The following is a 26,096-nucleotide window of genomic DNA, read 5'->3' on the forward strand; positions in this document are numbered from 1 at the left end:
GGTGCTGCTGCTGTAGCAAGAGGACCATGGCTCTCCTAATCCCCATTTCTAATTCGTCTTCACGTCAGTTTGCTTCTCTTCTGCCCCACAGGGTGATGGGTATCTATGGGCCTAATCTAGGGTCACAAAAATGCCTGCCAGACTTGGGGGTAGGTTACTGGCAGGAGGAATGAGCATGTTACGATGCTTCCCCCTCACCCCTGCCTTTTGCTTCCCCCGTTAGATCCTGTTGCTCTCTGTTGCCCTGGTAACTAGCTCAGCAAGAAGAAACCCAAGCTCAGATAAGCCCCGAAGTTCTCTGCCCTCCCACCCTGCCTCTCAGTGGGCAGAAGGAAGGGAGTGTAAGGGGCAGACAGATCAGCCTTGGGTAGCCTTGCTAGAAGTCCATGAGCTGGGCTCTCAATGTTTTTTGCCCCATCTTCTCACAGTTGTTAATTATGTCACCCTGTCGATTTCTTCCATGGTGTAGGTGCCTTGCCAGACCTTTTCCCCTTGGGGTCAGCACACAGGCCTGCTACCTTGTGGGTGACTCAGAACAGCAAAGACTTAGAATCCCAGAGTTGCCTAGTGTCCGAAGCCTACTTGGATGGGGGTGTCTCTCTAGGGCAGTGATTTGAAACACTGGCTTTTTGAATCACTTGGGGATCTTTCAAAAAATAAATATTGGCCCCATCTCAGATGTATGATTTAATCGATTTGGGGCATGACCTGGGCATCACTATTTTTGAAAAGTTCCCCTGGATTTCAGTGTACTGTTGAGGCAGGTACCACTACTGTTTGGAAAGGACCGTCCCTCAATGCTGGCTTTCTTCCCTGATTCAAGGCCTGATACCCTTGAGTAGTGGTAAGGTTTCTGGGGTCCTGTTCCCAGAGCTTTCCGTTTCCAGGAGTCTCTGCCCATTTTTTTTTCCAGCCCCCACACCCTTCTCATTCCCCAATTCTTCCACCCTTCCTGACAATCCCAAATCCTGCCCAGAGAGAAGGTTACCAAGGCAACCAGCTTAATCTGGTAACTGTGGCATGTGCTGGGAGTGGAGCCCTCCCCTCTTATTTGGTTCTTAAATGTCTGGGGAGATCCAAGCTGCTGCAACCAGTTTCCCCCCTTACCTTGGAGATATTGGGGAACCTAATCAAGGGAGCCCAGAATGCTGATCCTTGGATATTTATTCCAGCTTCTTAGCCAAAATTGTGCTCTCCCCTATTTACCATTTCCTTTCTAAATCCACACAAATGGGTGTGCAAGCTTTATTTCTGTGAACACATGCTCTAGCACACATAAGACCAGATATGCACACTAACACGTGTGTAGTACACAGTAGTACACACCCTGTTTAGTCCTACCACCACTCCCAGCCTTTAGCATTCCTGTCCCGCCTGGTTGGTGCACAGTAAACAGGTGGGGCATTGTCCAAGGAGCCTCAACCCATCTGGAACCTGGTGCCACTCCCCAACCTTGTTACTTTAACTTGGTGTGTTTACACTGAGTGTCTCTTTATCCCCCTACTCTTTCTGGGGCAGTGTACCCTTAGGGACCGAATGCTCCTGGCATAGGCATCAGGAATAAGAATTATCTGGAGTGCAAATTTGGCACCACTTCCCCACTCCACAGTCGTGTCAACTTGGGGGGGATTCTCTATGCTTGATGATGTCAGCTGCCAGTTCTGGAGCTTGTCACTCATCTCCATGGCCCTGTTTCCTCCTGCTGCCAGCTGGGCTTAGGTGCCCTTGTGCTCCTGTTCTCTTCCCCCTACCTACTGCCTCTTCTCACCCCAACTAGACCTGCTGCAACCTGCTGCACCTCACCTGGCTCCTACCTGCCTGTCAGTACTTGCCTCTCGCAGGCCAGGTTTTCACCATCTATTGTGCCCTACCAGGAAGGGCAGATGGGTGCCTCCCCTAGAGCCAATGACAATCCATCCAAGGCCTTCCCAGCCCTTCTTACGAGAGAGAAAGACCACATATTCCTGTATGGCAACAGAGCACGCTATCCAGGTTGAGAGTTATGGACACTCAGTCAGCAATCTTTGTAATCCTCACCTGAGTACAAGTAGCCTGGTTCTTTGAAATGATACTAAAGAGTCCTTGTAAGCCCCCAAGCCAGAATCCCTCTCCATTGGTTATTCACTTCCTTACCCTCACCCTTAATTTCTGCATCTGCTCTGAACACTTCATCCAACGCTATTCAAGCCCTTGTTGCTGCCCTTGTGATCATCCCCAACGCCCAAGTTCAAGCCTAGCGCTGCCCAGGGGACAGACCCGGGAAGGACAGGGGCGGGGACTGGGCGGGGACTGGAGGAGGGGGTGCGGTCTCAATTCTGCCACCTTCCCCGCCCCCCCCCGCCCCCCCTCCCCCGCCCGCGGTCAGAAGCGCAGCCGCTGCTGCTGCCGCGGCCGCGTCCTCTCAGGCTTGCGCTCCGCCCGCTGCTGCCGCCGCAGCCCGGCCCAGGAGCGCAGAGCCCGGGCACTGGCCCCGGAGCCTACCCACCATTGGGATCGTGTGCCAGCTGCAGGCGGCATGAGGCGCCGCTAAGAACGGGTACTCCTTCCCTCTGGCACCTCCCCCGGCCACTGGCCACTGGACTCTGGCCAGCGAGCCTCAGGCACCTCTGGCCCCCAAACCGGCGCCTAGCACGGCCCTCCGCTCTGCCCCTCCGGCTCTGAGCATCGTGTCCCCGCCCCCCCCGCCCGCGCCTGGGACACCTGGGTCCCCCGGCGGCCCCTAGGAGAGGGGCGGGGGGGGGCATGAAGCCGCTGGAGAAATTTCTGAAGAAACAGACGTCGCAGCTGGCGGGGCGAACGGTGGCTGGAGGTCCCGGCGGGGTTCCGGGGAGCTGCGGCGGGCCTGGAGGGGGTGGGGGACCTGGCGGGGGCGGCGGTCCAGCGGGGGGACCGCGGCCGCTGCAGCGGCGTCAGAGTGTGTCTCGACTGCTGCTCCCAGCTTTCCTTCGGGAGCCCCCGTCTGAGCCGGGGCTGGAGCCGCCCCGGGAGGAGGAAGGGGGAGAGCCGGCGGGGGTCTCAGAGGAGCTCGGCAGTGGGGGACCCTGTTGGCTGCAGCTAGAGGAGGTGCCAGGACCTGGGCCTCTCGGGGGTGGGGGGCCCCTGCGCTCCCCTTCCTCGTACTCCTCGGACGAGCTTTCCCCCAGCGAGCCCCTGACTTCCCCGCCCTGGGCCCCCCTGGGCGCCCCCGAGCGGCCAGAGCATCTTCTAAACCGGGTCCTGGAGCGGCTGGCTGGAGGGGCCACCAGGGACAGCGCAGCCTCAGGTAAGGAGTTGGCTGGCTCATTCATACCGGAGTAAGGGATTGTCAGTCACCTGGTTCCTCTTCCTTGCCCTTGGAAGGTAGGGGTGGCTCTGTGCTGGAGTCTCGGCGCGAGATTGAATGGTCAGCTGAAGTGGGGTAGGGGCCCATCAGAGGAACAGACCCTTCCACAGAAGAGAGGTGGCAGTGCCACCTTCCTCCCTATAGCAGCCTCAACCACAGCTGGAGAAGCTGAACCTCTTTCTCTCCTTAAGCCGCCTTCCTTTCCCCTGGACAGTTTATCCAGTCTCATGGGTCCCCGATATTGATTACCTCTTTCTGGGGCCCAAAATTAGAGCCTGACACACTAAGATGGAGGCTGCCCAGAGCAGCCCATGCCACCCTACCCCCGAGAGGTGCCCAAGCCTGAAAGACCTTCCAGGATTCCCCAAATCTGTTTAGAAGCCCAGAGCAGAGGGCTGGCTCACTCAGTGGGGCAACACCAGACAGGCACAGGGCTCAAGCTGCCTTTTGGGCTTTGGCAAAGGGATACAATATCCTTAGTAGCTTGTGGGTAGGGAAGCATCCTAGTTTTCTAGTTGGGGGCTGACTCAGAGGTGGTGTTGAGGGAGAGGCGGCTGGGCAGACATCAGGGCCCTGCAGCATTCAGAGGTGTCTGAGCCCCTCCAACTCCCGCCCTTCCCGTGGCAGGCCTCAGCACACAGCCTCTTTGAGAAATAATAACCACACCCTGAGAGGCTTATTCCCTAAACGATGATGCTATTTCACCACTCCCCACCAGCAGCCCTACTAAGGGGACTTTGAGGATACTGAAGCCCCAAATGGCTGGTTAGTGGTTGAGATAGAAGACCTGTGGGTCTTTAGGTCTAGCTCTCAGCATTTCACTAAGCCTCGCAGGGTCTGGGGATTGGGAGCCTTGGTTGAAGACCTCAAGGGGGGTTTCATACTTTGCTCTCAGGTCTCTGCAGGGAGCCCTACCCTAGGTGTACAGAAACGGGCTCTACTCTCAGATTTTTCTTAAGACCAGGGTCCTTTCCTTTGGCTCAGGCTGTAGCTGCCCTGGGGAGCTGACACCTTTTGGATTTAATTAGAAAAGTATCAGACACACACAGCTCTCCCAACCATAACTTCCCGCCTACACCACACACCCTGTGTCTCTATGACACATTCCCTGGGGAGGTTGTGCATTGGACCGGAGCCTGCCTTGAAAAAAGCAGATGCCAAACTGTAGCCCCCACAGCAATATCATCCCTACTCTACCCCATGCTCTTCTTTCTTTGCTCTGGCTTACCTCTCCCGTGGGATAAAGAGTATAGGAAGGATGTTGGGCACCCCTATTCCTAGTCCCCATCCCTGGAGCTGGACATCAGAGTGAGGGAGAAGAGAGGCTCTCAGACTCACTTTAAGAACACAGCAGGATAGCTGGACAGAAAGGAAAAAGGAGAAACTGTCTTTTTGATGCCTGGTGCCACAGACTTTGCTCAGTCTCCCCTGCGGAAGACTCCTGAATTGATTGTCACCTGTATTATCTCGCCTGGCAAGCTGGATTCCCAGAGTGACTGGTTTGGGAAACCCCAAACCAGTCCCAGAGTGAATGAGAATAAGCTTAACCTGCCACTCTGATATTCTCTAATGTAACCAATGTTCTCAAGCCGTCTTAGTTACCTCCCAGGGTGTGTGGGAGCAGGGATTTACAGAAGGTACCCCAAACTAGCCAGTGTCTTAAACATCTAAGCAGCCCATCTGACCCACTGCTTCTACCCTGACACTCTACTCCTGACACTCTACTCGCCTCAGGAACAAAGGGGGAGTGTAGGTTCTTAGTCCAGCTCCAGGCAAGTCCCTTCCAGCCCTGGGCCTTGGTTTCTTATTTGTAAAATGAAAGAGTTGAAGTAGAGGATCTCGTGTTCTTTCCCTTCTATACCTTGATGGCTAGAATTGGAGGCCAGGGGATGGTGAGCCAATGGCCAACAGAAACTTTGGTTTTGTCCTGAGGCAGTGCCTGGGGACCTGGCCCTAACCTGTCCTGGTGAAGACACCTGGCTCCCTCCCTACACCCAGCCTGTCTGTGTGTGCCAGGCTGCCCTGCCCCACCCCAGGGCTGACTGCAAGTCAGGGCGACCTTGTACCTGGCTGACTGGCTGAACCAGGCCCAGATGGGGGTGTGGAGGGGGAAAGGGTGGTGGGAGGGGCCACACCCCTCCACCCTTCCATCATTAACCCTTCCATCTCTGGGCATCCAGAGGACTCAGGGTTTCCTTTTTTTAAAGGCTTTGGGATCAAAGAGATGGCAATCCTCCCTCTCCCTTTTAATGGGGCTGGTTCTCACCTGCCTAGTTGGAACTCAAAGCTGTTAAGTAGGGAGTGGGGAGGGGAGGAAGGATACCTGTGTACACACACCCTGCCGACCCTGACCTCTGTATTTGGAAGTTCTCTTTGTCTAGAGACCCTTCTGTGAGCTACCTCTTTGGGGGCCGGAGGGCAGATCTTAGGCTTAGTGCATGATCTGACCAGCTTCCTATACACATTGAAGAGACGTGGGTGTGGCCATTGAAGGGTGCCCCCTCCTTCCCTCCAGCTGCCTTGGCAGCTGCCAACCCCACCCCCGCAGCGGCTGCCCAGAGCCTTCACGCGTGTGTGTGTGTGTGTGTGTGTGTGCGCGCGCGTGCGTGCGCACGCACGTGTGTTCATAGAGCATGATGGGGCAGGTGGCTGGGGCTCCAGTCTGGTAAATGAGAACTCACCCTTAGAGGCAAGAGGGGTGTGGCGAGTGTCCGGCTGGGTCCTGGAAGTGCCCTCCTGACATCAGTGGTTCCAACTGATCTCTACAGATATCCTGCTGGATGACATTGTCCTCACCCATTCTCTCTTCCTCCCTACGGAGAAATTTCTGCAGGAGCTACACCAGTAATATCCTTTTGTGGAGCTAGCAAAAAGAGTGGTCAGGAGGGACTCACTACCCCCATCCCACACATGATGTCAGGACCTAAGCTCTTCCTGAGAAAACATACTTAGGTTTTAGCCCTAGTTTTTCTACTCACCAGCTGTGTGACCTTGGGCAAATCACCTAACCTCCTGAGGCCTCAGTTTCCTATTCTGTAAAATGGGAGTAAATAGCACCCGCTCTGCCTACGTCTGGGCTGGGGCTGATGTGGAGATAGATCTGATTGCAGATGTGGGAGTGCTTTGTAGATTGCAAAGCCCTGTACAAATGTAAAGTGTTATTATTCTATGAAGAGTGCCTCTCTCCCCACTGAATTGTTGCTCTAAACGTCTGGTTGCCCAGTGAGTTATTACAGGGTCTGATGTAAACATCAGATCATGGCTTCATTAGGGTCTACTAGAGACAAGCCACTGGCTGGGCTATTCATAGGGTCTCATTTAAGCATTGGGCCTCTCACTGAGTTATTTTAGGACCTAATTGTAACTGTCAGGCCACTGACTAGACTATCATAGGCTCTCTTTGAAACGCCAGGCCTTACATTGAGGCATGGTCAGGTTTGTGGCCTTTATCAGCCTCCCATCCAGGTGTGGGCTGGTCAGAGGTTGGGTGGGTCCAGTGAGAGTATCCTCAAGTGAAATTCAAAGAGGCAGGAGCTGGATGTGGTCCAGTGGGTGCCATCCCTGCCTACTCTGAGGAAAAACCTGAGCTAGGGCATGAGGGGTCTTGGTTCCAGGGACCCCTGGATCTCTTTTCTCCATGACCCCAAACTTAGAGAATATTTGGAGGTAGCTTAGCCTCTCATCTCCCTTCTTGGTTTCCTGAATTCTGCCTGCCCAGGGCTTTTTTCTTAACTTAGAGGTCAGCTTTGTTTGGGCAGGAGGCATGGAAGGCCCTGAGGGGCTGGGCCGGAAGCAGGCCTGTCTAGCCATGCTCCTTCATTTCTTGGACACCTACCAGGGGCTGCTGCAGGAGGAAGAGGGGGCCGGCCGTATCATCAAGGTGGGACTGGGAAAAAAAGGTGGGTGAGCAGGCTATTAGCTCTGGAAGGGGTCCCCTTTGAAGGAACCATACTCGTCAAGCTAGATGATGGAAGAAAAAGATGTCAGTGGGCCCTAGCTTGTATGGCTCTTCTATGCTTGAAGGCATAGAGACGCTGCCCCAGCCCTTACAGAGAGTAATGCTTGGGATGAGACCCCTGCCCTCACCTCTCTCCTCCTCTCCCCAGGATCTGTATCTGCTGATTATGAAGGATGAGTCCCTTTATCAGGACCTCCGTGAGGACACACTGAGGCTGCACCAGCTTGTGGAAACAGTGGAGCTAAAGTGAGGGGAATGGGTTGGGGAAGGGGACAGGAAAGAAGTCCTCCATGTTCCTGTCTTACAGGAGCCACCTCCGGCCTTGTGGCTCCGATATAGTTTTATATCAGTCCTTCTCTCTTACTGGAGAGTAGCACAAAGCACTGTCTCCAGTCATTTTTTTTTGTCCATTCTCCCATCTATTTATTTGTCAGTCTAATGGTGTACTGGTAAATATTTGACAACAAGCACGTCAGGAAAAAGTACCCTGATTTGTAGCGTTTGGTGTAAATTCTCTTACCATACCTGATTTCAGGTTATCAACATGACATCACTGGATGTGAAGTTGGAAAGAGATGTGCAGGCCATTATGGAGTATTTTCACCTTGCAAATAATGTAGATGTAAATAACCTGAAGAGCATAGATAATAATGAAACGTAGTAAAATAATTAGGAAATAACTTTTTTCGGTCATAATTTGGCTGTAAGATTAGAAACACACACATATTTTTTAATGGCTTTATTTAAAAACCAGTTAACAAAATCCCCCAGAATTTAAAAATGCACTTTCATGAGCCAGTGTGAGCTGGCTTCAGAACACCACTGCATGCAAGCATCTATCCACCCACCCATCCATCCATCCACTCACCCATCCACCCATCCATCTAGCCATCCATCCATCCCTTCGGCCTTGTCAGTTGCTCTCCACTTCATCCCCACCACCACAATCCTTGTGTAGGCCTCGTTATCTCTCACATGGATGATTGCTACAGTCTCCTATCCAGGGCTTCAGTGTATGGTCTTGTGTCCTTCTCTCCTTTCTTATGCTGACACCAGAGAGATAGTTCCGACTTCACAACATCATGCTCCTGTTCCAAAAACATCCATGGCTCCCCATTGCCTATGAGACAAAGCTTCAATGTCCTAGCCCAGTATTCAGTACCCTTCTCTTTCTGCCTTCTGCAATTCCTTCCCATTTCATCTCCCACATCCCCCTATACCCATGATATTCCCTATATACCCCACTCCCTGAACTCCAGTGCTTTCTCAACTATATGGTTTATTCCAGAAGCACCTCCTCCCACCCCCTCCTCTTCCTGTTGTCCTTCATCTTCTTAATGAAAGCTTCCCAGATCCTCCTTTTAGGAGTAGCTTTCTCCCTCCCCCATACTAACATAACTCTCCTTGTACCTTTGTTATAATAACTAACACTTCCCGTTTTATGTTAGAAGTAGCTGTGTGCACATCTGTCTCTCTACCAGACTGTGAAGTCCTTGTTGGCAAAATTCAGCAAATAGCTGGTGACCTACACCAACCATGTGCCAAGCAATGTGCCGGGCCTAGAGGATGAAAAAAAAATTCAGTAAAAACTAATCCCTGCCCTCAAAAGTTCTCAGTCTTGTAGAAGAGATAAGACATGAACCTAAGCAAATATTAGCCAAATATCCTATAGCAGCTGAGACAAAAAAAAAAAAAAAAGAAAAGGAAAAAGTAACCTATCCTGCTGGGTGGGGTGAATAGAGAAGAATTCATAGAAAAGGTGGCATTTGATTTGGGTCACTCAGACAGTTGTCCCCTGCTGGCCATTTTCCTCTCTTCTGACCCCCTTCACCATTCTCTGAACCTGACGCCACTGCCTCCTTGACCTAGTTCTGATATCCTTGCTTGATGTAGCCTGCCTGGCGCTCCATATGCCTGGCAGGACTTCCTGATGCTTAGCTGTATCCATGCCAGGATCCCAGAGGAGACTCAGCCACCCAGCAAGCAGGTGAAGCCACTCTTTCGCCACTTCCGTCGGATAGACTCCTGTCTGCAGACCCGAGTGGCCTTCCGGGGCTCCGATGAGAGTGAGTGTGGACATTAGGAGGGGCAGGGGTCTCTGGGTCTTGGGACCCCTCTGTTGAATCTCCCTGTACAGTAGAACCACTCTTTTTACTGCATCTCTCTCAGAGGCCAACCAATATAGGGTTAGGGGAGGGATGGGATGGGGAACAGAGGTGCCCTGGAGGAGACTGTGCCAGTGCTGCCATTCTGCCTTCCGATAAAAAAAAAGAAACGAAACAAAACACTTTCCTGTCTCTGTCCAGTCTTCTGCCGGGTCTACATGCCTGACCACTCTTATGTGACCATACGCAGCCGCCTCTCAGCGTCTGTGCAGGACATTTTGGGCTCTGTGACGGAGAAACTGCAGTACTCGGAAGAGCCTGCGGAGCGTGAAGATTCCCTCATCCTGGTAGCTGTGGCCTCCTCTGGAGGTGAGGGTCAGGAAGAGCTGGGCTGGGGCCCAGGAGAGAAACTCACAAGCTTAGTGCCCTGGGGTGGGGCAAAAACTGAGTTTTAGGCCCTGGCTACTCAGAGTGTGATGCTGGAACCAGCCACATGAGCATCATTTGGGAGCTTTTTAAAAATGCAAAATTTCAGACCCCACTCCAGACCTGCTGATTTAGAATGTAACTTTTAACAAGATCCCGTCTATTCTATGAACATCAAAGTTTAGGAAGCTCTGGTCCAGGATACTTGGATGATGATCTGGGTGCCTGCCTTTAACTCGCCTTGGGACCTAGTCCTTTAACCCCCCTATAGGATCCTGCCTAAGGACCCTATGTTTCCAATTCTGTGGAAAGGCAAAAAGCCTGCAGTGTAACCATAGCCTTATTTCCTTCTAAGATGGGAAAAAAAAAAAAAAAATTCCTGCTTTTCCAGTGTCACAGGGATGAAAGAATGAGAGAAGGGCTGAGAAAGAACACTGGGAGCAAAAAAGAGGTTATAAATGCAAAATAAATCATTATCTTGGCACACACTAGTGATAATATAAATCCCATTAGTCTAGAATGTGTCCATGCGGGTGAGGAGTTTCTGGATGGGATTGCGACAGTGGCTGGGATGTGTGAGGGTGCAGGTGGCCAGGGCTGAGGCAGAGCAGCTCGTTCTTCTGCAGAAAAGGTCCTTCTCCAGCCGACCGAAGACTGTGTCTTCACCACACTGGGTATCAACAGCCACCTATTTGCCTGCACCCGAGACAGCTATGAGTCCCTGGTAAGAAAGCCTTCAACAAGGCCTTGGTGGGAGCGAGGGCTGTGAGGATCTGCGAGCAGAAACTCAGAAGCCCAGAAGGGAGCCCAGCCCTGTGCCCCTGCCTGCCACCAGGTGCCTCTGCCTGAGGAAATCCAGGTCTCCCCTGGAGACACAGAGATCCACCGAGTGGAGCCTGAGGATGTAGCCAACCACCTTACTGCCTTCCACTGGGAGCTGTTCCGATGTGTGCATGAGGTGGGGACTGAGGGAGAAATGTGCCAAATGTGGGGGCCTGGAGGGAGGCAGTGTCTGCAGCTGAAGTCCCAGTTTAGAAAGCTCATTTTGCAGCATGCCCTCCAGCAATGCACTGTATAACCTCTCTAAGCCTTTGTTCCTGCATCTGAAAAAAAAAAAAAAACCAGCAAAGAGAATCCCTAGCATGATGGTTCAGGGCCCAAGTGCTGCCTACAGTAAACCTGACCCATGGTTAGTATTTTTAAAATATTCACTATTAAAGAAACAAAGCAATGACAATAGCGTCTTTCAGGTGGTTCAAGTGCCCGGCACCTAGTAAATTCTCAATAGATAGTAAAGTATTATTCACGTTGGTTGTTTCCCCCCCTCCCCCCATCTCTGTTCCATCTTGTCCTCTCTCCATTTTTTCTATTTTCTACTCCTCCCGCCCCCGCCCTCCTGCCTTCCTGTCCTCACCATTTTGCACTGCCATCTTCCCACCCACACCCCCTCCGCTCTGGCCACCCCACCGCCACCGTGAGTGCAGCTGGAGTTCGTGGACTACGTGTTCCACGGGGAGCGCGGCCGCCGGGAGACCGCCAACCTGGAGCTGCTGTTGCAGCGCTGCAGCGAGGTCACCCACTGGGTGGCCACCGAGGTGCTACTCTGCGAGGCCGCGGGCAAGCGCGCGCAGCTGCTCAAAAAGTTCATCAAGATCGCTGCCATGTGAGTGCGGCTGGCTGCGGAGCCCGAGCGCGGATGTTATGCCTGCGCCAGGCCACCTCAGCGCCTACTGACCCCTTCCTTCTCCCACCCCCGCAGCTGCAAGCAGAATCAGGACCTGCTGTCCTTCTACGCCGTGGTTATGGGACTGGACAACGCCGCCGTCAGCCGCCTGCGGCTCACCTGGGAGGTGATGCGACTTCTTCCCTCTCCTCTCCTCCGGTGTATGCTGGCCCACCTGGGGATCTTGGCTTCCAGCCTCAATCCTGACATCCTAGGCTCACCCCAATTAGAAGGAGGCGCCCTCTTCTGGCAGATACAATCCAGGGCGCACAGCTCGGCTAACCGACCCTGTCCTCGCACAGATTAAACAAGGCAGAGTCCCGCCTGAGTGGGAGGGCAGGCAGCCCAGGCCAGGTCGCTGATTTGCCTGTTGGATTTCAACCCTCACGCAGTGAGGCACCGTGGTGAATGGCACATGCATAAACAGAGACCTTTATTTCTCCTGAATAATTCATTCCTCTGGGCTGCTTCCAGCTCCCCAGACGCATCCAAGGGTGGCTCCGCTTCCGCACTCAGCAGCTTCCCAGTCCTCTTCAAGACACTCAGACCCTTTCCTCCTCTAACACCTGGGGATTAGTCAGAAGCTCCCATAAAACCCAAGGAGCTCCATTCTGACAATCCTTCTCCTTCTTTCAAACTCTGCAGAAGCTGCCAGGGAAATTCAAGAACTTGTTCCGCAAATTTGAGAACTTGACAGTGAGTGGGTTTGGCTCTTTTATCTGCCCCTGGACTTGTACCCCAGAGACTCTCTGTTCCCATAAACTTTCCTCAAGCTTCCCTTTCAAGGTTTTTAGTGCCTAGGACCCCCCCCACACACACACACATCCCTACCCCCACCCCCACCACTACCATGCTGGAGGATTGTTACCCTGTTTCCCCTGGAGGAGTGGAGAGAGCAGTCAGGCTCCACCCCAGCACACCCCCAGCACACACCCATTCACACTCCTATCTGATTGGAGATGTTAGCTAGGGCAGGGGGATGAGGGAGGGAATGGGGGATGTCTTTGGGGTACACTGGGCCTATCTGTCACTTTATCCCTCTTCTGTGGAATGCCAGGACCCTTGTAGGAACCACAAAAGCTACCGAGACGTGATCTCCAAGATGAAAGCCCCCGTGATTCCTTTCGTGCCTCTGATTCTCAAAGGTGAGTGTCTTCCCAAAGCGTGCTCCTCTATCCACATTCTTCATGCCCCAGTTCTGACTCTCAGTCCCCTCCTGACTCTGCTCTGAGTGCCCAGAGGAGGGGAGGTCCCCAAGACTGAGTCAATTCCAAGGGAGGGGAAGGTCCCTTTGGACTGTCTCTCTTACTCACTTTATTCTCTCCTCATCCCCTAGACCTGACTTTTCTGCATGAAGGCAGTAAGACCCTCGTGGATGGTTTGGTGAACATCGAGAAGCTGGTGAGTGACAGTGAGGCCCTGACAACCACAGTCCCATGAGTGGGGGGCTGGCATCCTGCCCCTCTCCTGGCATCCCCCTAAAGACAGCAGCCTTTCTCCATGGTGCCCAGCTTGCCTGACAGACTCCCAGCTATCTCCCTGGTGGCATCACTGTGGCAACCCACCCACGGGTGGCAAAGCTAACAGGCAACTTGAGGGGCAACTCTACCTCCCCCTCATCTGGCACCCTGTTATGCCCATTTCTTTGGTTTTTCGGAGACCCTACAGAATTGGGGACTGGAGGAAGTAAAACCGACAGAGATGGAGATTGAAGGGGGGGGGCGGGGAGCATCTTTCTGTGCCCTTCGCAAGCCTCATTCCTTGTCATCTCGCAGCATTCAGTGGCCGAAAAAGTGAGGACAGTCCGCAAATACCGGAGCCGGCCCCTTTGTGAGTACATGGGGTTCTGAGAGCATTACCAGTAGAGCTTTGACTAAGCGGGACAGTTCCGGGGAGAATTCCCAGTTCTAATGTTTATTTCCTTAAATTTGTCAGTTATACGTTCTCTCCTTGGCCTCCCCAGGGGCCCTCCTGCCCAATACCTGCTCCGATCTGCACCCTTCTCCTCTGGCTAGTATGTGTATAGAGGAAGAAGGGAGACTGGCCACCTGATCCCCTCTCTCCTTACATTCCAGGCCTGGATATGGAGGCGTCCCCCCATCACCTGCAGACCAAGGCTTACGTACGCCAGTTCCAAGTCATCGACAACCAGAACCTCCTCTTTGAGCTTTCCTACAAGCTGGAGGCGAATAGTCAGTGAGAACAGAGGTTTTAGTCGGTCCCCACCAGGGTCCTTGGGCACCTGGCACTCAAGCACTTTGCACGAAGTCCCAACCCACCTTCGACATCTTTCCCTTGGAACAACTTCCTGCCCCACGTGGAGGAGTTGGATGAACTTACACCTAGACTCATAAGCCTGTTCATCCTGCTGAAGTCTTCTTCCTCTTGCTCCTTTAAGTAAAACTATACTCTGCTGGTTCCTGCTCTTGCAGGAAAAGGGGGCAGAGAGCTTCTTCCTCTGTCCCCTCCCATCAAGATCTGTTCCAGAGATAGAGTTTGCAACCTCCTCTTCCCAAGCAGGAAGGAAAGCTGTCCACCCTCCACATCTCTCTTGCAGAGCAGAATTGGGGCAGGGACTGGCAGCCTTCCTCTCCACCACCTGTCTAGCTTCTCCCTGGTCCGGGCTGGGACCTCTGGATGTACCTCCCTGAATATTATATTGCCCTTGTGTGTGTGTGTGTGTCTCCCTTTAAGGAGCAGCAGTATATCTGTTAATTGGGGGAGGATGTTGTGTGTGCTGTGTGTGTGGGGGAGGGGGTGGCGAGAATCCTTTTGTTTGGTGCTACCCTTGTCTACTCTGCCCCTGGGTAGGTGTGGTGTGGGGTGCTTTCCTCACCTCCCCCACTCCTGCTCTGCATTCCCGCGCTTGTGGGTGAAGCTGCTTGTGACAGGGAGCAGCAGCAGGTGGATGGACGTGTTTACCCACCTGCTCTTTTGAGTTCCTCGGTCAGGCTTCCTGAAGGTCCATGGGTGGGCTCCAAGGGAGGGTAAAGGATGCTCAGGGAAACACAGGCCTCGGCTGCCTATGGGACCCTCCCTCTGTGTTACAGTGGGGTAGGGCATGGTGGTATCAGGAGTTAGGGGTGCCTGCTGCCCATACTCCTGCTTCTGGGGTGTCTCACTGCTAAGAGTTATCATCCCTCTTCTGGCTCTGTGTCTGACACCAAGAACATGATCTCTACCCCTTCCCCTGTCTTGACTCCCCCTTGGTCTTCCTCATCAAAGCTGAGGTGGGGTGGACGCCTGTACCTGGGGCAGGCAGATCCCCGAAGTAGGGGGAGGAAGTAGCAGAGACAGTAAAGGCAAACTGGACTCTAGTGATGCCTTTATTACCTCTCTGTTTCCCCTCCCTCTCCCATCGTGGGCTGAGGGGTGCAGGGGCTCCTGGCAGCTACTGGGTGAGGTGTCCTGGCACAGCCTCACCCTCTTTCCCTTCTGAAGAGGCAGCAGCGGCAGCAGCAGCAAAATCAGTTGCTGCTCCTACTCTGAGGGTGTATATATTTTTTATCAAAAGCTCTGGAATTGTAAATTTATTTTTTAAAACTAAGAGGGAAAGAGCCTTGTATCATATGTAAACAATGTATCATAGATTATGTTGTACAGTCCCTTTTATACAGTGGCCTGTCTTGTTCCTGCCACGAAAAATATCTATGGATTCCTTACCCCCACCCCCACATACACAGAAGCTGTCTGTGTCCCACCCCCTCCATTTCTTCCAGACAGTGACCAAGGCCCCCCCCCCTCCTGCTTCCTGTCTCTTCCTTACAATTGCAGATGCACCCTCCTCTCTCAGCAGCCTTCTCACTCCAGCTCCCACAACCCCCATGAACACTGGGGCCCCCCAGTCCGATCTTGGCTCCTGCCCTCTCCTGGCCCTGACACCTGCCCTGCTGCCTCCCAAGGGACTCCCAGACCCCTCCCTGTGCCCACAGCTTTAACAGAGTGAACTGTGTGTACTGTACAAGCTCAGTCGTCTTTGCCGAAACTGCTGGTTGGAGAAAAAGCCGATAAAGTCTATGAATCAACCCGCCTGCTGTTCTCCATTCTGTTTCTTTGAAGCTAGGGAAGAAATGATGGAGGGGAGAGGGGACAGTATCTCAGTGTGCTGGGCTCCTCAGCAGGATAGTTCTGGAGTGACTTTGAAAATGTGGATGAGAGGAAAATGTGACAACCTCATGAGACATGTCATATAGTGCCTGGAACTTGGAAGAGTAAATGTTTTAGTTCTTACATGTTTCAGGTGCCAGAGATATGTGATCTTATTTAATTCTAATACTATAAGGAGGAAGATGGAGATCTGGGCAGTCTTCGCATAAAGTCCAAGTTATAGGGCAAGCGATGGGGTGGAGCTTAGCCTCTAACCCAGATCTGTCCACTGCAGATAGCAAGCACTCTTCACAAAACCAATATTTACTAGTTATATATAAGGTGTGGGGCATCCAGAACCTAAGCTCCAGGAGACATCATGTACTCAAACAAACAGCTGCACATGAGGGCTTAACCTTCTCTCATCTTGTATCTGTTATTTCCTCAATGTTCTGACTTTCAGAAAATTGTCCTTTCATCCACCTAGGTTGTCTAGGCAGGAATATAGGACTCACCTTTAATGGCTATTTCTCTCATCCCTCAATTATTTCATTGGCCGGTCCCATTGGCTACGATTCCAGAATATATCCTCGAGATATATATATATCTCCTCGATATGTATGTATACACATATATGTGTGTGTATATATATATATACACACACATACATACATATATATATACACACACACACACACGCACACACACATATCCTCAATTGTCCACTTCTCTGTGACTCCTCTATTACCACCTAGTGCAAACCACTTTTATGACTTTTATGACTTCCCTGGGCAACTACACAAGCCTCCTACCTGGGCTCTTGGCTTCCTCAATCCAACTCACCCCTAATCCCACCAGTCGATTCTCCACTCTGCAGCCAGAGTACTCTTTTAGAAACATAAATCAGACCATGTATGGCTAAAATTAAAAAGAATGGCAATGCAAAGTATCAGTGAGGTTGTGGAGCAAGCAGAACTTTTATACGCTGCTGGTGGTAGTGTAAAGTGGTCCAGACACTTTGGAAAACTGTCTGGAAGCACTTACTAAAACTAAATGTATACCTCAACACTGACCTAGCATTTCTGCTCCACTCCTAGATGCATAACCAAGAGAAATTAGTTGCTTGTGTTCACCAAAAGACACAGACAGCAATGATCATAGCAGTTTTGTCTAGATCATAACACTTCCCTGTTTTTTGATAATGCTTAGGTTACAAATCAAAATCCACCCCTACCTCTTACCCCATCTCCCCTCACTCACTCCACACTAGCCACACTGATTGCTTTATGAAACACTCATTTTCACTTCAGGGATTTCACCTTTGCTCTTCCCTGAGCCTTTCTTGGCATCTCTGATCCCACCCCTCACTTTCTTCCTCTTACCCTCCTGTATTTTCTTAAAGGCATTCATCGCTACCTGACATCATGTGTACTTCGTTGCGTATTTGCTTCATGGTTACTCCCCCACCAGGATGTTCACTCCATGAGTCTTGTCTTTTTCACTATTCAGCACCTTGAACAGTACCTGGTGCAGAGAAGACACTCAGGACACGCTCGCTGAATAAATAAATTAGGTTGGTTGAAATAGGAGCTGTAGAGTGGGACAAGACACAAGATGATAAGCGCTCTGGGAATTAAGCCAAGGAGATTTGCTACTGATCTAGAGATGGTGGGTCGGGTATAATAAGATAAAACTTTTTGGAAGAGGTGACCCAGGTCTTGAAGCAGCGTAGGGTTTGATAGTAAAAGTGTGGAAGTGGGAAGTCAGAAGGGCAGAAAGAGTGATATGGATTATTCCCCTCGTTCCCATCTCAGTCCTTGTCAGACCCATCAGGCATCTTTCGAGGGTGATGATAACAGTTGACATTTGGGATAGTGCCCTTTGTCACTCGCTATGCTAGGCTTATGTGCATTCTCTCATTGTATCTTCCCAACAAACTCAGGAAGTTGGCTCTGTCAGCTCTACTTTCCAGATGAGAACTGAGGTTCCAAGAGATTTCTCATTAGAGACACAGAGAGGCCAAGTCTCTAGCCCTGAGTCTCACAGCTAGCAGGGATTTGAAACCAGTTATTCTGACTCCAGAGCCACAGTTTAAGCTCTGCACAATCCTAAGATATTGCATAGGTGAGAAACATCCACCTGTGCTCTCCAGCAGTGGCCACCTGACTACAGCTGGGGGACTATCCTTTCTGGTCCCTTCTTCCACTCCTCCTGCGTTCTGCCTCCTTGTGGAGAGAGTGACTGAGAGACACAGAGGCGGTCAAAGGGTTCTGTGAGCTGGGTGGGGAGAGGATAAGCTTACTTAATAGCATTGCATCTCCTAGGCTGGTCTAGCAATGAACAAAGAGATGACAATAATTTGGAGTGGTCAGAAGACCAGCATAATAACATGCTCTTTTGAGTAGGTGCATAGAGAGGAGAGTGAACAATTGAAGCAGCGCCCTTTTAATCCAGTAGGTGTCGCCACTAAGGTTACTACTCACCACACTTGGGAATAGGGAAGAGGCATGGGCTAGGGAAAGGGGGTTAGTTATAGCATTGCGTGGGGGTCTCTTGAGCTTCTCTGAGAGTCAAAAATTTGATCGGGATACCTTGTATCTTTCATTCTCTCCCTCTCTACTGGCTTTTTTCCAGTTAGCATTTAAACCCTCTCATGCCTTCTCTAGCTCCTGTCCTCTCTCTTTCAGTTCACAAACTTTTTCAAAGAATCTTCACTTCCTCATCTCCTATTCATTCCTTTTTAATTTTGCCTTGTTTTCCTAACTTTTCATCATGAAAAATTGCAAACATAAAAATGTTAAAAGATTAGTACAATCAATACTCAAACCTTTCCAGATTCTATAATTAACATTTTGCTAACTTCGCTTTTGTTCTGTGTGTGTGTCTCTTTACACACACACACACACACTTTTCCTTTTGCCAAGCTATTTGAAAGTGAGTTGCAAACATTATATCACTTCACTCCTAATAACTTCAGCAAGAATCTTCTAAGAATAAGGATATTCTCTTGCACATCTACCACGCCATTATCATACCTAAGAAAATCAACATATTTCTATGATATTTTCTAACATCAAGTTCATATTTAATTTCTCCAGATTGTCTCAAAAATATCTTCTAAAAAACTTAAGAAAAAAACCTTCCTGATCCAATTTATCCATACATTGCATTTGGTTGTTATAGCACCTTAATCGCTTTTAATCTAGAATAGTTCATTTTCTTTTCTTTTTTTTTCGATGACATTGACTTTTAGAAGTCTAGGACAGATGTCCTGTAAAATGTCCCAAATTCTTTACTTGTCTGATTGTTTCTCCATGCCCTTGTTTGCTTGCACCTTTTTCCTTTCTGTAGAGTATTAAATATCAGTTCTGTCTAGAGCAAATTGTCAAACACAAATATTAGGTGAGTCATATATGTAATTTAAATATTGAGGTATTTTATGTTCTGGTTTTTTTATAAGTCTTTGAAATCTTATGTGTCTTTTATACTTACAGCATATTTCAATTAGGATTAGTCACATTTTAATTGTTTAATACCCACAAATGGCCGGTGGCCCCCAAATGGAAAAACATGGTTTCAGTGGTTTTTCTGAAGCATAAATATTCTAGAGAAGAATACTTTGTAGATGATACTGTTAATAGCATTACACCAGGAGGATGGCCCATATTAGTGATGGCTGAGTTTGACTCCTGGTTAAGGGGAGACTACCAGATTTATCCATTAAAATGACACTTTTTTTTTTCTCTTTGCAGTCAGTATGCGGTGATATTTGCATCTTGCAAATATCCTGTGTATCACAATCATTCACTCTTGTTAAAAAGTTATTTTTAAATGCATTGTGTAATATTTTAATCATACAGAAAGTTTAAAGATTAACATAATGAACACCCATGTCTCCACTACCCAGCTTAGGAAATGAAAACTTACCCTTCAGCTGAGGCCCCTGGTACCTGGGGTCCTTAATCGCATCCTCTTCCTTTCCTCCCACTTTTCTGAGTGCGGTATCATTTCCATGCATTTCTGTGAACTTTTACCACATATGTATAAATCTCAAGACCATATAATGTTTTGCATTTTTTTAAGTAACAGTTGTATTCAGATGTGATTCGCATACTGTGTAATTCACCTGTTTAAAGTATGTGGTTCAGCGCTCGCTTTAGCAGCACATACACTAAAATTAGAACGATACAGAGAAGATCAGCATGGCCCCTGCACGAGGATGACACTCAAATTCATGAAGCATTCCATATTTTTAGCAACACTTGTAGTCAGTAGCCTGCCTAGTGTATTTGACAGCCAGAGGGGATCACTTTTAACATTCCTGTCCTTTATGTAACAAAATTATTTCCAGTAACTTTGTGCAATGATCTGTAACAATCATTATTTTCTTATTTATTCTCTAGTTTTAAAATAAAACAACTATTTAAAGAATAAATGTCAATTAAAAAAGTGTACAGTTCAATGGCTTTTAGCATATCTACAGAGTTGTGCAACAATCACCATAATCAATTTTAGAACATTTTCATCATCCCAAAAAGAAACTCCCTGTACAAGAATGGTTGTAGCAGCATTATTCCAAATAGCCAAAAAGTGGAAATAATTCAATGTCAATTGATAAGTGGGTAAACTAAATGTGGTATATCCATAAAACAGAATATTATTTGGCCATAAAAAGAAATGAAGTACTAATATATGCTGCAACATGAATGCGCCTTGAAAACATGCTCAGTGAAAGCCAGATACGAAAGGACAAATATTGTATGATTCCATTTATGTCCCGCCCGCGGGACCGGTTATTTGGTGGGAGAACCGAGGAGAACCCAACCTAAAGAAAAGAGGGGTAACACGGACGAGAGAAAAGAGTGGAGGCAAGACAGTATTCTGATCAAGCCTCAAATTTTATTTTTGGATAACAAACATATTTATACGGCAAGAACAAAGGGGGGCAGGCAAAGGGTACCTGTTGCAATATGATTGGTCTTCAGCTGGTGGTGTGAGGAGCGGTAAGGACAGGGGGAAGTACGAGGTGGGAGGGAGAGCAGGAGACTATCAGCACCTTTGGTGGTCAGCCAGCTTCTCGGAAAGACTTGTTTATCATGGGTTTGGTTCTCACAGCCTGAGGGCTTGAGAAACCAAGGGCGCAGCTCCCAACACATTTATATGAAATGTCCAGCATAGGCAAATCCACAGAGACAGAGAGAATTTGTGGTTGCCAGGGGATGGGAGGAGGGAAGAATTGGGAGAGACCGTTAATGGGTACATGTTTTTTGTTTGTTTGTTTGTTTGTTTTTTGGGGGGGTGATGGAAATATCCCAGAATTAGATAGTGGTGAGAATTGCATAATGTTGAGAACACACTAAAAACCACTCGATCATACACTTTAAAGTGGTTAAAATGGTTTAACATTATGTGAATTTTATTTGCCTGATTTGTCGACATATCACTCCAGTTTCTGCTTTCATCTTCACACTGAGTTCTCCCCTATGTGTGTCTCTGTGTACTCCCCTCTTCGTATAAGGACCCCAGTCATTGGATATAGTGCCCGCCCTAATCTAATATGACCTCATCTTAACCTAGCATGACCTCAATTTAACTAATTACACCTGCAAAGAACTTAGTTCTAAATAAGGTCAAATTCTGAAGTTCTTGGTGAATGTGAATTTTTGGAGGACACTATTCAACCCACCATAAGATTCTTTGCCCATTTTTTAACTGGGTTGTTATTCTTTTAATTAGTGAGTTTTAAGAGTTTTTTACATTAGCACATTTTTAAACTTTAATGCTACTTGCAGTGTTCAGCAACTTGCCCCGTTGACATTATGCATTCATCCAGGTCAATATGTTTAACTCTAAATGTGTGTGTGTGTGTGTGTGTGTGTGTGTGTGTGTGACTTTAGTTTGGTTTTGTTGCTCTATGTTTCCCTTTTATTCTTCAACCCAGTGCATTTGGCTTCACCATCGTTACTCACTGAAACCATTCCTATTAGGGTCACTGATACCCATGTTACCAAGTACAGGGGACACTTATCTTATTGTTCTCTCTCTGGCATTTGATATTTCCGATCATTCTTCCCTCTTAAATACTCATTATTGTTTCCAAAACACTATGCTCTCAGAACTTCCCTCTGTCTTCTCGGTCTCCCTTGCTGGCCCTCTCCCCAGCTTGGTCCTTGCTGGGATCATAGAGTTCCTTGGGTCTGTCTTAAGCCCTCTTCTCTTCCCTCTATACACCTGGGCTTAGATTTCACCCATATATTTTTGTTTGAAGATCTATTGCTGCATAACAAATTATTCCAAATTTAGTGTCTAAAAACAATGACTATTTTATAATTCCCCATGGTCCTTAGGGTTGATGGGGTGTCTGCCGGACAGTTCTGCTGTCTGACTTGGGTGTCCCATGTGGCTGCAGTCAGGTGTCTGGAGCTGGAATGTCTAAGATGGCTGGCTCACCCATCTTGCACCCTGGAGGAACAGCTGGAATACTCTTTCTCTCCATGTCAATGCCTCTCCCTCCAGGTGGCCTGTACAGCAGAGTAGCTGATTTCTCACATGGGAGCTTAAGGGTCCTAAAAGCACAAGTGTGGAAGCCGCCAGGTCTTCTTAAGACTTACTTCTGGACCTGGCACAGCATTACTTCTACTTCATTAAAGGGAGTCACAGGCCAGCCCAGAAACAATGAATATGAGGAGTCCTGGGTCTTTGTGATGCAGGACAGGGCAGATTCCCCCGAGCTGGGGGGAGACCGAGCCCTGCATTGAGAGAGAAGAGGCTTCTTGGTGGAGAGAGTAAAAAATAATTCAAACACCTGCCAAAGTTAGAGTTAAAAGGAAAGTTTATTAAAGAAGGGGAAAAGCAAAGACTAGAGAGAGCAAAGGCAAAAGAGAAGACAAGGAAAAAAAGCCCAGAGTGTGGGAGGGATCCAGTTTCTATTTCATTCTTTACTTCCTGTGAGTTACAGTTTAAAGACTGTGTTTACCCATTTTCCTTTGATATGGAGATACAGTGAGGAAGGGGAAGAGTATGTAGGTGAAAAGGTAAGAATATGTAGCATGAAAGGCCCTGCTGGCAGTTCCCAGGCTTTAATCCATAGGCTCCCTATGGTTTTAGCCATAGGGAATGAATGATTTTATTTTGTGTAAAGTGCCACTTAAAAACTCTGCTTTTCCTGTTTTCCCCTCAGGGTGTGGGGAAATGGGTTGTTAGCAATCCCAGCAGGTTTCTTCCTGGTCTGGTTGTAGGGCTGATCAGCATATTGCAGTCTCTGAATACTGCTCTATTTAACATTTTAGTTCTCTTGACTCTTCCCTACATTATTTGGGCTTTTTGGAGACTGACTACCACAGTTAATGAGTTCCAAATTGCTAGGATTGCTTTTCTAAGTTCCAGACTCAACATCCACTGGTCTACTGGACCTCTCTTCCCTCTCTAACCCCACAGCCTCCTGCCCTGCTCCAGCCCCTTCTCTTCCTTCTTGACTCTCTCTCTAGCTAAGTGTTGGCATCACCGGCATGTAGGAATTCAAGCCAGAAACTTGGGAATCATTTATGGCTCCTCTTTGCAAGTGTGTACACAGTTCACTTGCATTCCATTTAGTCTTATCTCCATTTTGCAGATGAGGAGCCCGAGGCTAGTGGAGGTTGAATAATCTGCCCAAAATCTCTCTCTTAGTGGTGGGCAGAACTAAGACCCAAGGCCTTGGGTTCTGCAAACAGGGAGACCCGCCTCCAAAGCTTTTGTGTCCAGTGAGTGTCCAGCTGCCACTCAGTGCAGGCAACCATCATTTTTCACTTAGATGTCCATAGCAGCATCGTAACTGATGTTCTTGCCTCCAACCTGACCCCATTTAATCCATCCCCCAAGCTTTAGTCAGAAACATCTTTCTAGAAAGCAAAGCGGGTTTGGGCACTTCTCAGCTTAAACTTGTCAATGGTTCTCCTCTTGCCCTCAAGAAAATATTTAACTTTTCACAATAGATTATAAAGTCCTTTACAAATTGGCCCCTGTTAACTTGACAGTGTAGCATAGGGCAGTGGTTCACCATGAGGGAATTTTGGAAATTCGTGGAGATCTTTCTGTTTATCACAATGATAAGGACATACTACTGACATTTGGTGGCCAAGTGTCCAGAATGCTAGAGTGCTCCAATGTGAGGGACAGTTTCACACAACCAAGAATTATCCTGGGTTCCACATGGCTTTCAATATCCTACTGGACATTCTATGCACAAAAATCGATTATCACTTGAGTCTCGAATCTATCTCCATTAACCTTATACCCAAGGAAGGAGAGCACAGGTTCACTTCTGGTACACCTTTGCCACAAGGATGTAGTCCTCTGTGGTCTCATTTTATGCAGGGAGACTCTCCTGTTAAGCTCCCCTGTTAAGAAGATTCTGGGGTGTTTTCTTTCCCATGAGACACTGATGAAAGCTCACGTTCACTTAGCAGGCAAGTGTCCTCAGAGCAAAAATCTGCTTCAGTGTTCCAGCTACCTTTGTGTGTGTCCCCTACCTTCATTTACTTTGTTTTGCCCTGAAAATTCCTTACTTTTTCATCAAGGAATTTAAGATTTTAAAATATTATGATCAAGATTTTTAGCTGTTTTTAGGGAATTCTCCAAGATACTTAGCTGATCATATTGTCAGAAAAGAGAACTGCAAAAATGAAATATATTTGTACATAGTTAATATAACCTATCTTTTATAAAAATATGACTACTGTGTTGTTTTGTGTTACTCGAAGCTTTAATAAGAGTTGTGCACCACTTTGGAAAATCACATCGCAAATGACAATGTCCTTAGGTCAGTCTGCACTTGTCCCTGTCACATTCTTAGTGGTTCTAGGGATAAATGTATGCATCTGACTATTATCTTCCAGCGTAGAGGTGCCTGTGCCTTGGCATATTGAAATGCCTCCCTCTTATTTGTCTTCCTTATGTTCACCACATTATACTGATTTTTTTTTTTTATATCAGATGTCATATTATTTGTCGATTTCACTTTGGGATAGAAAAGATGAGTTACAACATTGTTGTTATAATAAAGGGACATTGGGTCCGATAGGGTGCAGGGTCATTTGGTACACAGAGACTCCGGAAATGGTTCTGCTACTTTGTAGGTATGTGATTTTCGGCAATATGATTAACTTTGTTGTGTCCCAGTTTGTTCATCTGTAAAATGGAGTGAAGATTAAATGAGTTATGACATACGAAGTTATGACAATGCCTGGCACATGGTAAGTGCTAATGAATGTTAAATATTATGATTAGTTCTTCAACCTAATTTCTTGCCTCTCCTATAGATCTAGCTTTAACCACATCAAATGCTTTGTTTTAAGAATGTACCATGATTCTCATTTTGCACATACTTTCCCTTTGCCTTGAAATAATTTTCCAAATCTCTGCCCCTGGCCAACTCCTACTTACCTATCAGCCCTCACTTAGGTGTTACTTTCTTTATGAAGCCCACACTTACCACCCCAAGTCTGGATGAGATGCCCCTGTACACCACCCCACTAGCTGGCTATCTTTAGCACAATGTGATGTTGTAGAGAATGGGGGCTTACATTAGTTACAATGGGCAGGGAATGCCCTCTGAGGAGGCAGCATTTGAGCTAAAAGGAGGAAAAAGCAGAGTACAGCTGCTAATACACAGGCCATGAGGGACCACTTGGTGTGTTGTAGTGATAGAAAGCAGGTTCGCACAGTAAAAGTGAGCAAGAAGGGGACAAAATAAAAATGAGGTTGAAGAGCTGGGAGTTTAGATCCACTATCTCCCTGGCCCAATTGCCCCACCTTCACGCATGCAGGTCCACATACCAGAACATCTTTACCTTTGTACCCACTGATTCCAATGACTGGAATGTGTTCCTTGCCCTCTCTGATTAATAATAAAATTCTACTCATCCTTCAAAGCTGAGTTTAAAACTATTTATGAAACCTTCTCCCATTCCTTAGCAAGAATTAATCACTCCCTTGCCTGATGTCCCAGAGTCCATATGCTTTCATGGCACTCATCACATGCCGGCTTATATCTCAGCTAGCTATTTACATGCCAATCTGCCCACCACACAGTGAGTTCCCTGAGGGCAGAGGCTCTTAGTCACCTCTGCAACCATCTCCTGGTGCCTAGCCCACAGCAGGTACTCAATGAATGCTGTGACATTTACTTGACTAGTGGGTGGTGCTCAGCACTATTCATGGCAGAACAAAAGTAAAAAAAATAATAACTTCTGGCTTATCACATGCTTTCCCATTGATTACCTGATTTGAGACTTCCAACAACCCTATGCAACAGTCGGGACAGGCATTATTAGTTCCATTTTACAAATTGGGTAGCTGAGGCCCAAAGACACACAGATAGTGGGAACTAAGAGCAAAGAGGGATGATGGAGAGACCCAAAAAGCATTTTGAGGATATACGGCAATGAGGTTGGCTGCAGTGTAAAGGCACTTTTGTGGGTAATCTAGGGAGAGATC

At 48.3% G+C, this 26,096-nt stretch overlaps 1 protein-coding gene and 1 non-coding gene across 2 annotated transcripts; both read left to right on the forward strand.

The window, feature by feature from the left end:
• The first annotated feature begins 2,400 nt into the window (after positions 1-2,400).
• On the forward strand, positions 2,401-15,557 carry RAPGEFL1 (Rap guanine nucleotide exchange factor like 1). The gene is made up of 15 exons (XM_016164701.2): positions 2,401-3,262; positions 6,091-6,169; positions 7,067-7,202; positions 7,429-7,526; positions 9,234-9,346; positions 9,587-9,754; positions 10,438-10,535; positions 10,647-10,769; positions 11,296-11,474; positions 11,571-11,661; positions 12,180-12,230; positions 12,592-12,679; positions 12,871-12,935; positions 13,310-13,364; positions 13,610-15,557. The coding sequence occupies exons 1-15, from the start codon at positions 2,743-2,745 to the stop codon at positions 13,732-13,734; spliced, it is 1,989 nt and encodes a 662-aa protein (XP_016020187.1). The 5' UTR covers positions 2,401-2,742; the 3' UTR covers positions 13,735-15,557.
• A 4,210-nt stretch (positions 15,558-19,767) lies between these two features.
• LOC118604384 lies at positions 19,768-19,874 on the forward strand. The gene has a single exon (XR_004951701.1). It is a non-coding gene; the product is annotated as a U6 spliceosomal RNA (small nuclear RNA).
• The last annotated feature ends 6,222 nt before the right edge of the window (positions 19,875-26,096 follow it).

The sequence above is a fragment of the Rousettus aegyptiacus genome, unplaced genomic scaffold, assembly GCF_014176215.1.
Source record: "Rousettus aegyptiacus isolate mRouAeg1 unplaced genomic scaffold, mRouAeg1.p scaffold_m13_p_6, whole genome shotgun sequence".
In the NCBI taxonomy this organism is placed as follows: Eukaryota; Metazoa; Chordata; class Mammalia; order Chiroptera; family Pteropodidae; genus Rousettus; species Rousettus aegyptiacus.

Coding starts and splice junctions, on each gene's coding strand:
- RAPGEFL1 (XM_016164701.2), top strand. CDS start 2,743: ATGAAGCCGCTGGAGAAATTTCTGAAGAAACAGACGTCGCAGCTGGCG. Junction 10,536..10,646: donor GAGACAGCTATGAGTCCCTG/GTAAGAAAGCCT, acceptor GCCTGCCACCAG/GTGCCTCTGCCTGAGGAAAT. Junction 13,365..13,609: donor ATACCGGAGCCGGCCCCTTT/GTGAGTACATGG, acceptor CTTACATTCCAG/GCCTGGATATGGAGGCGTCC.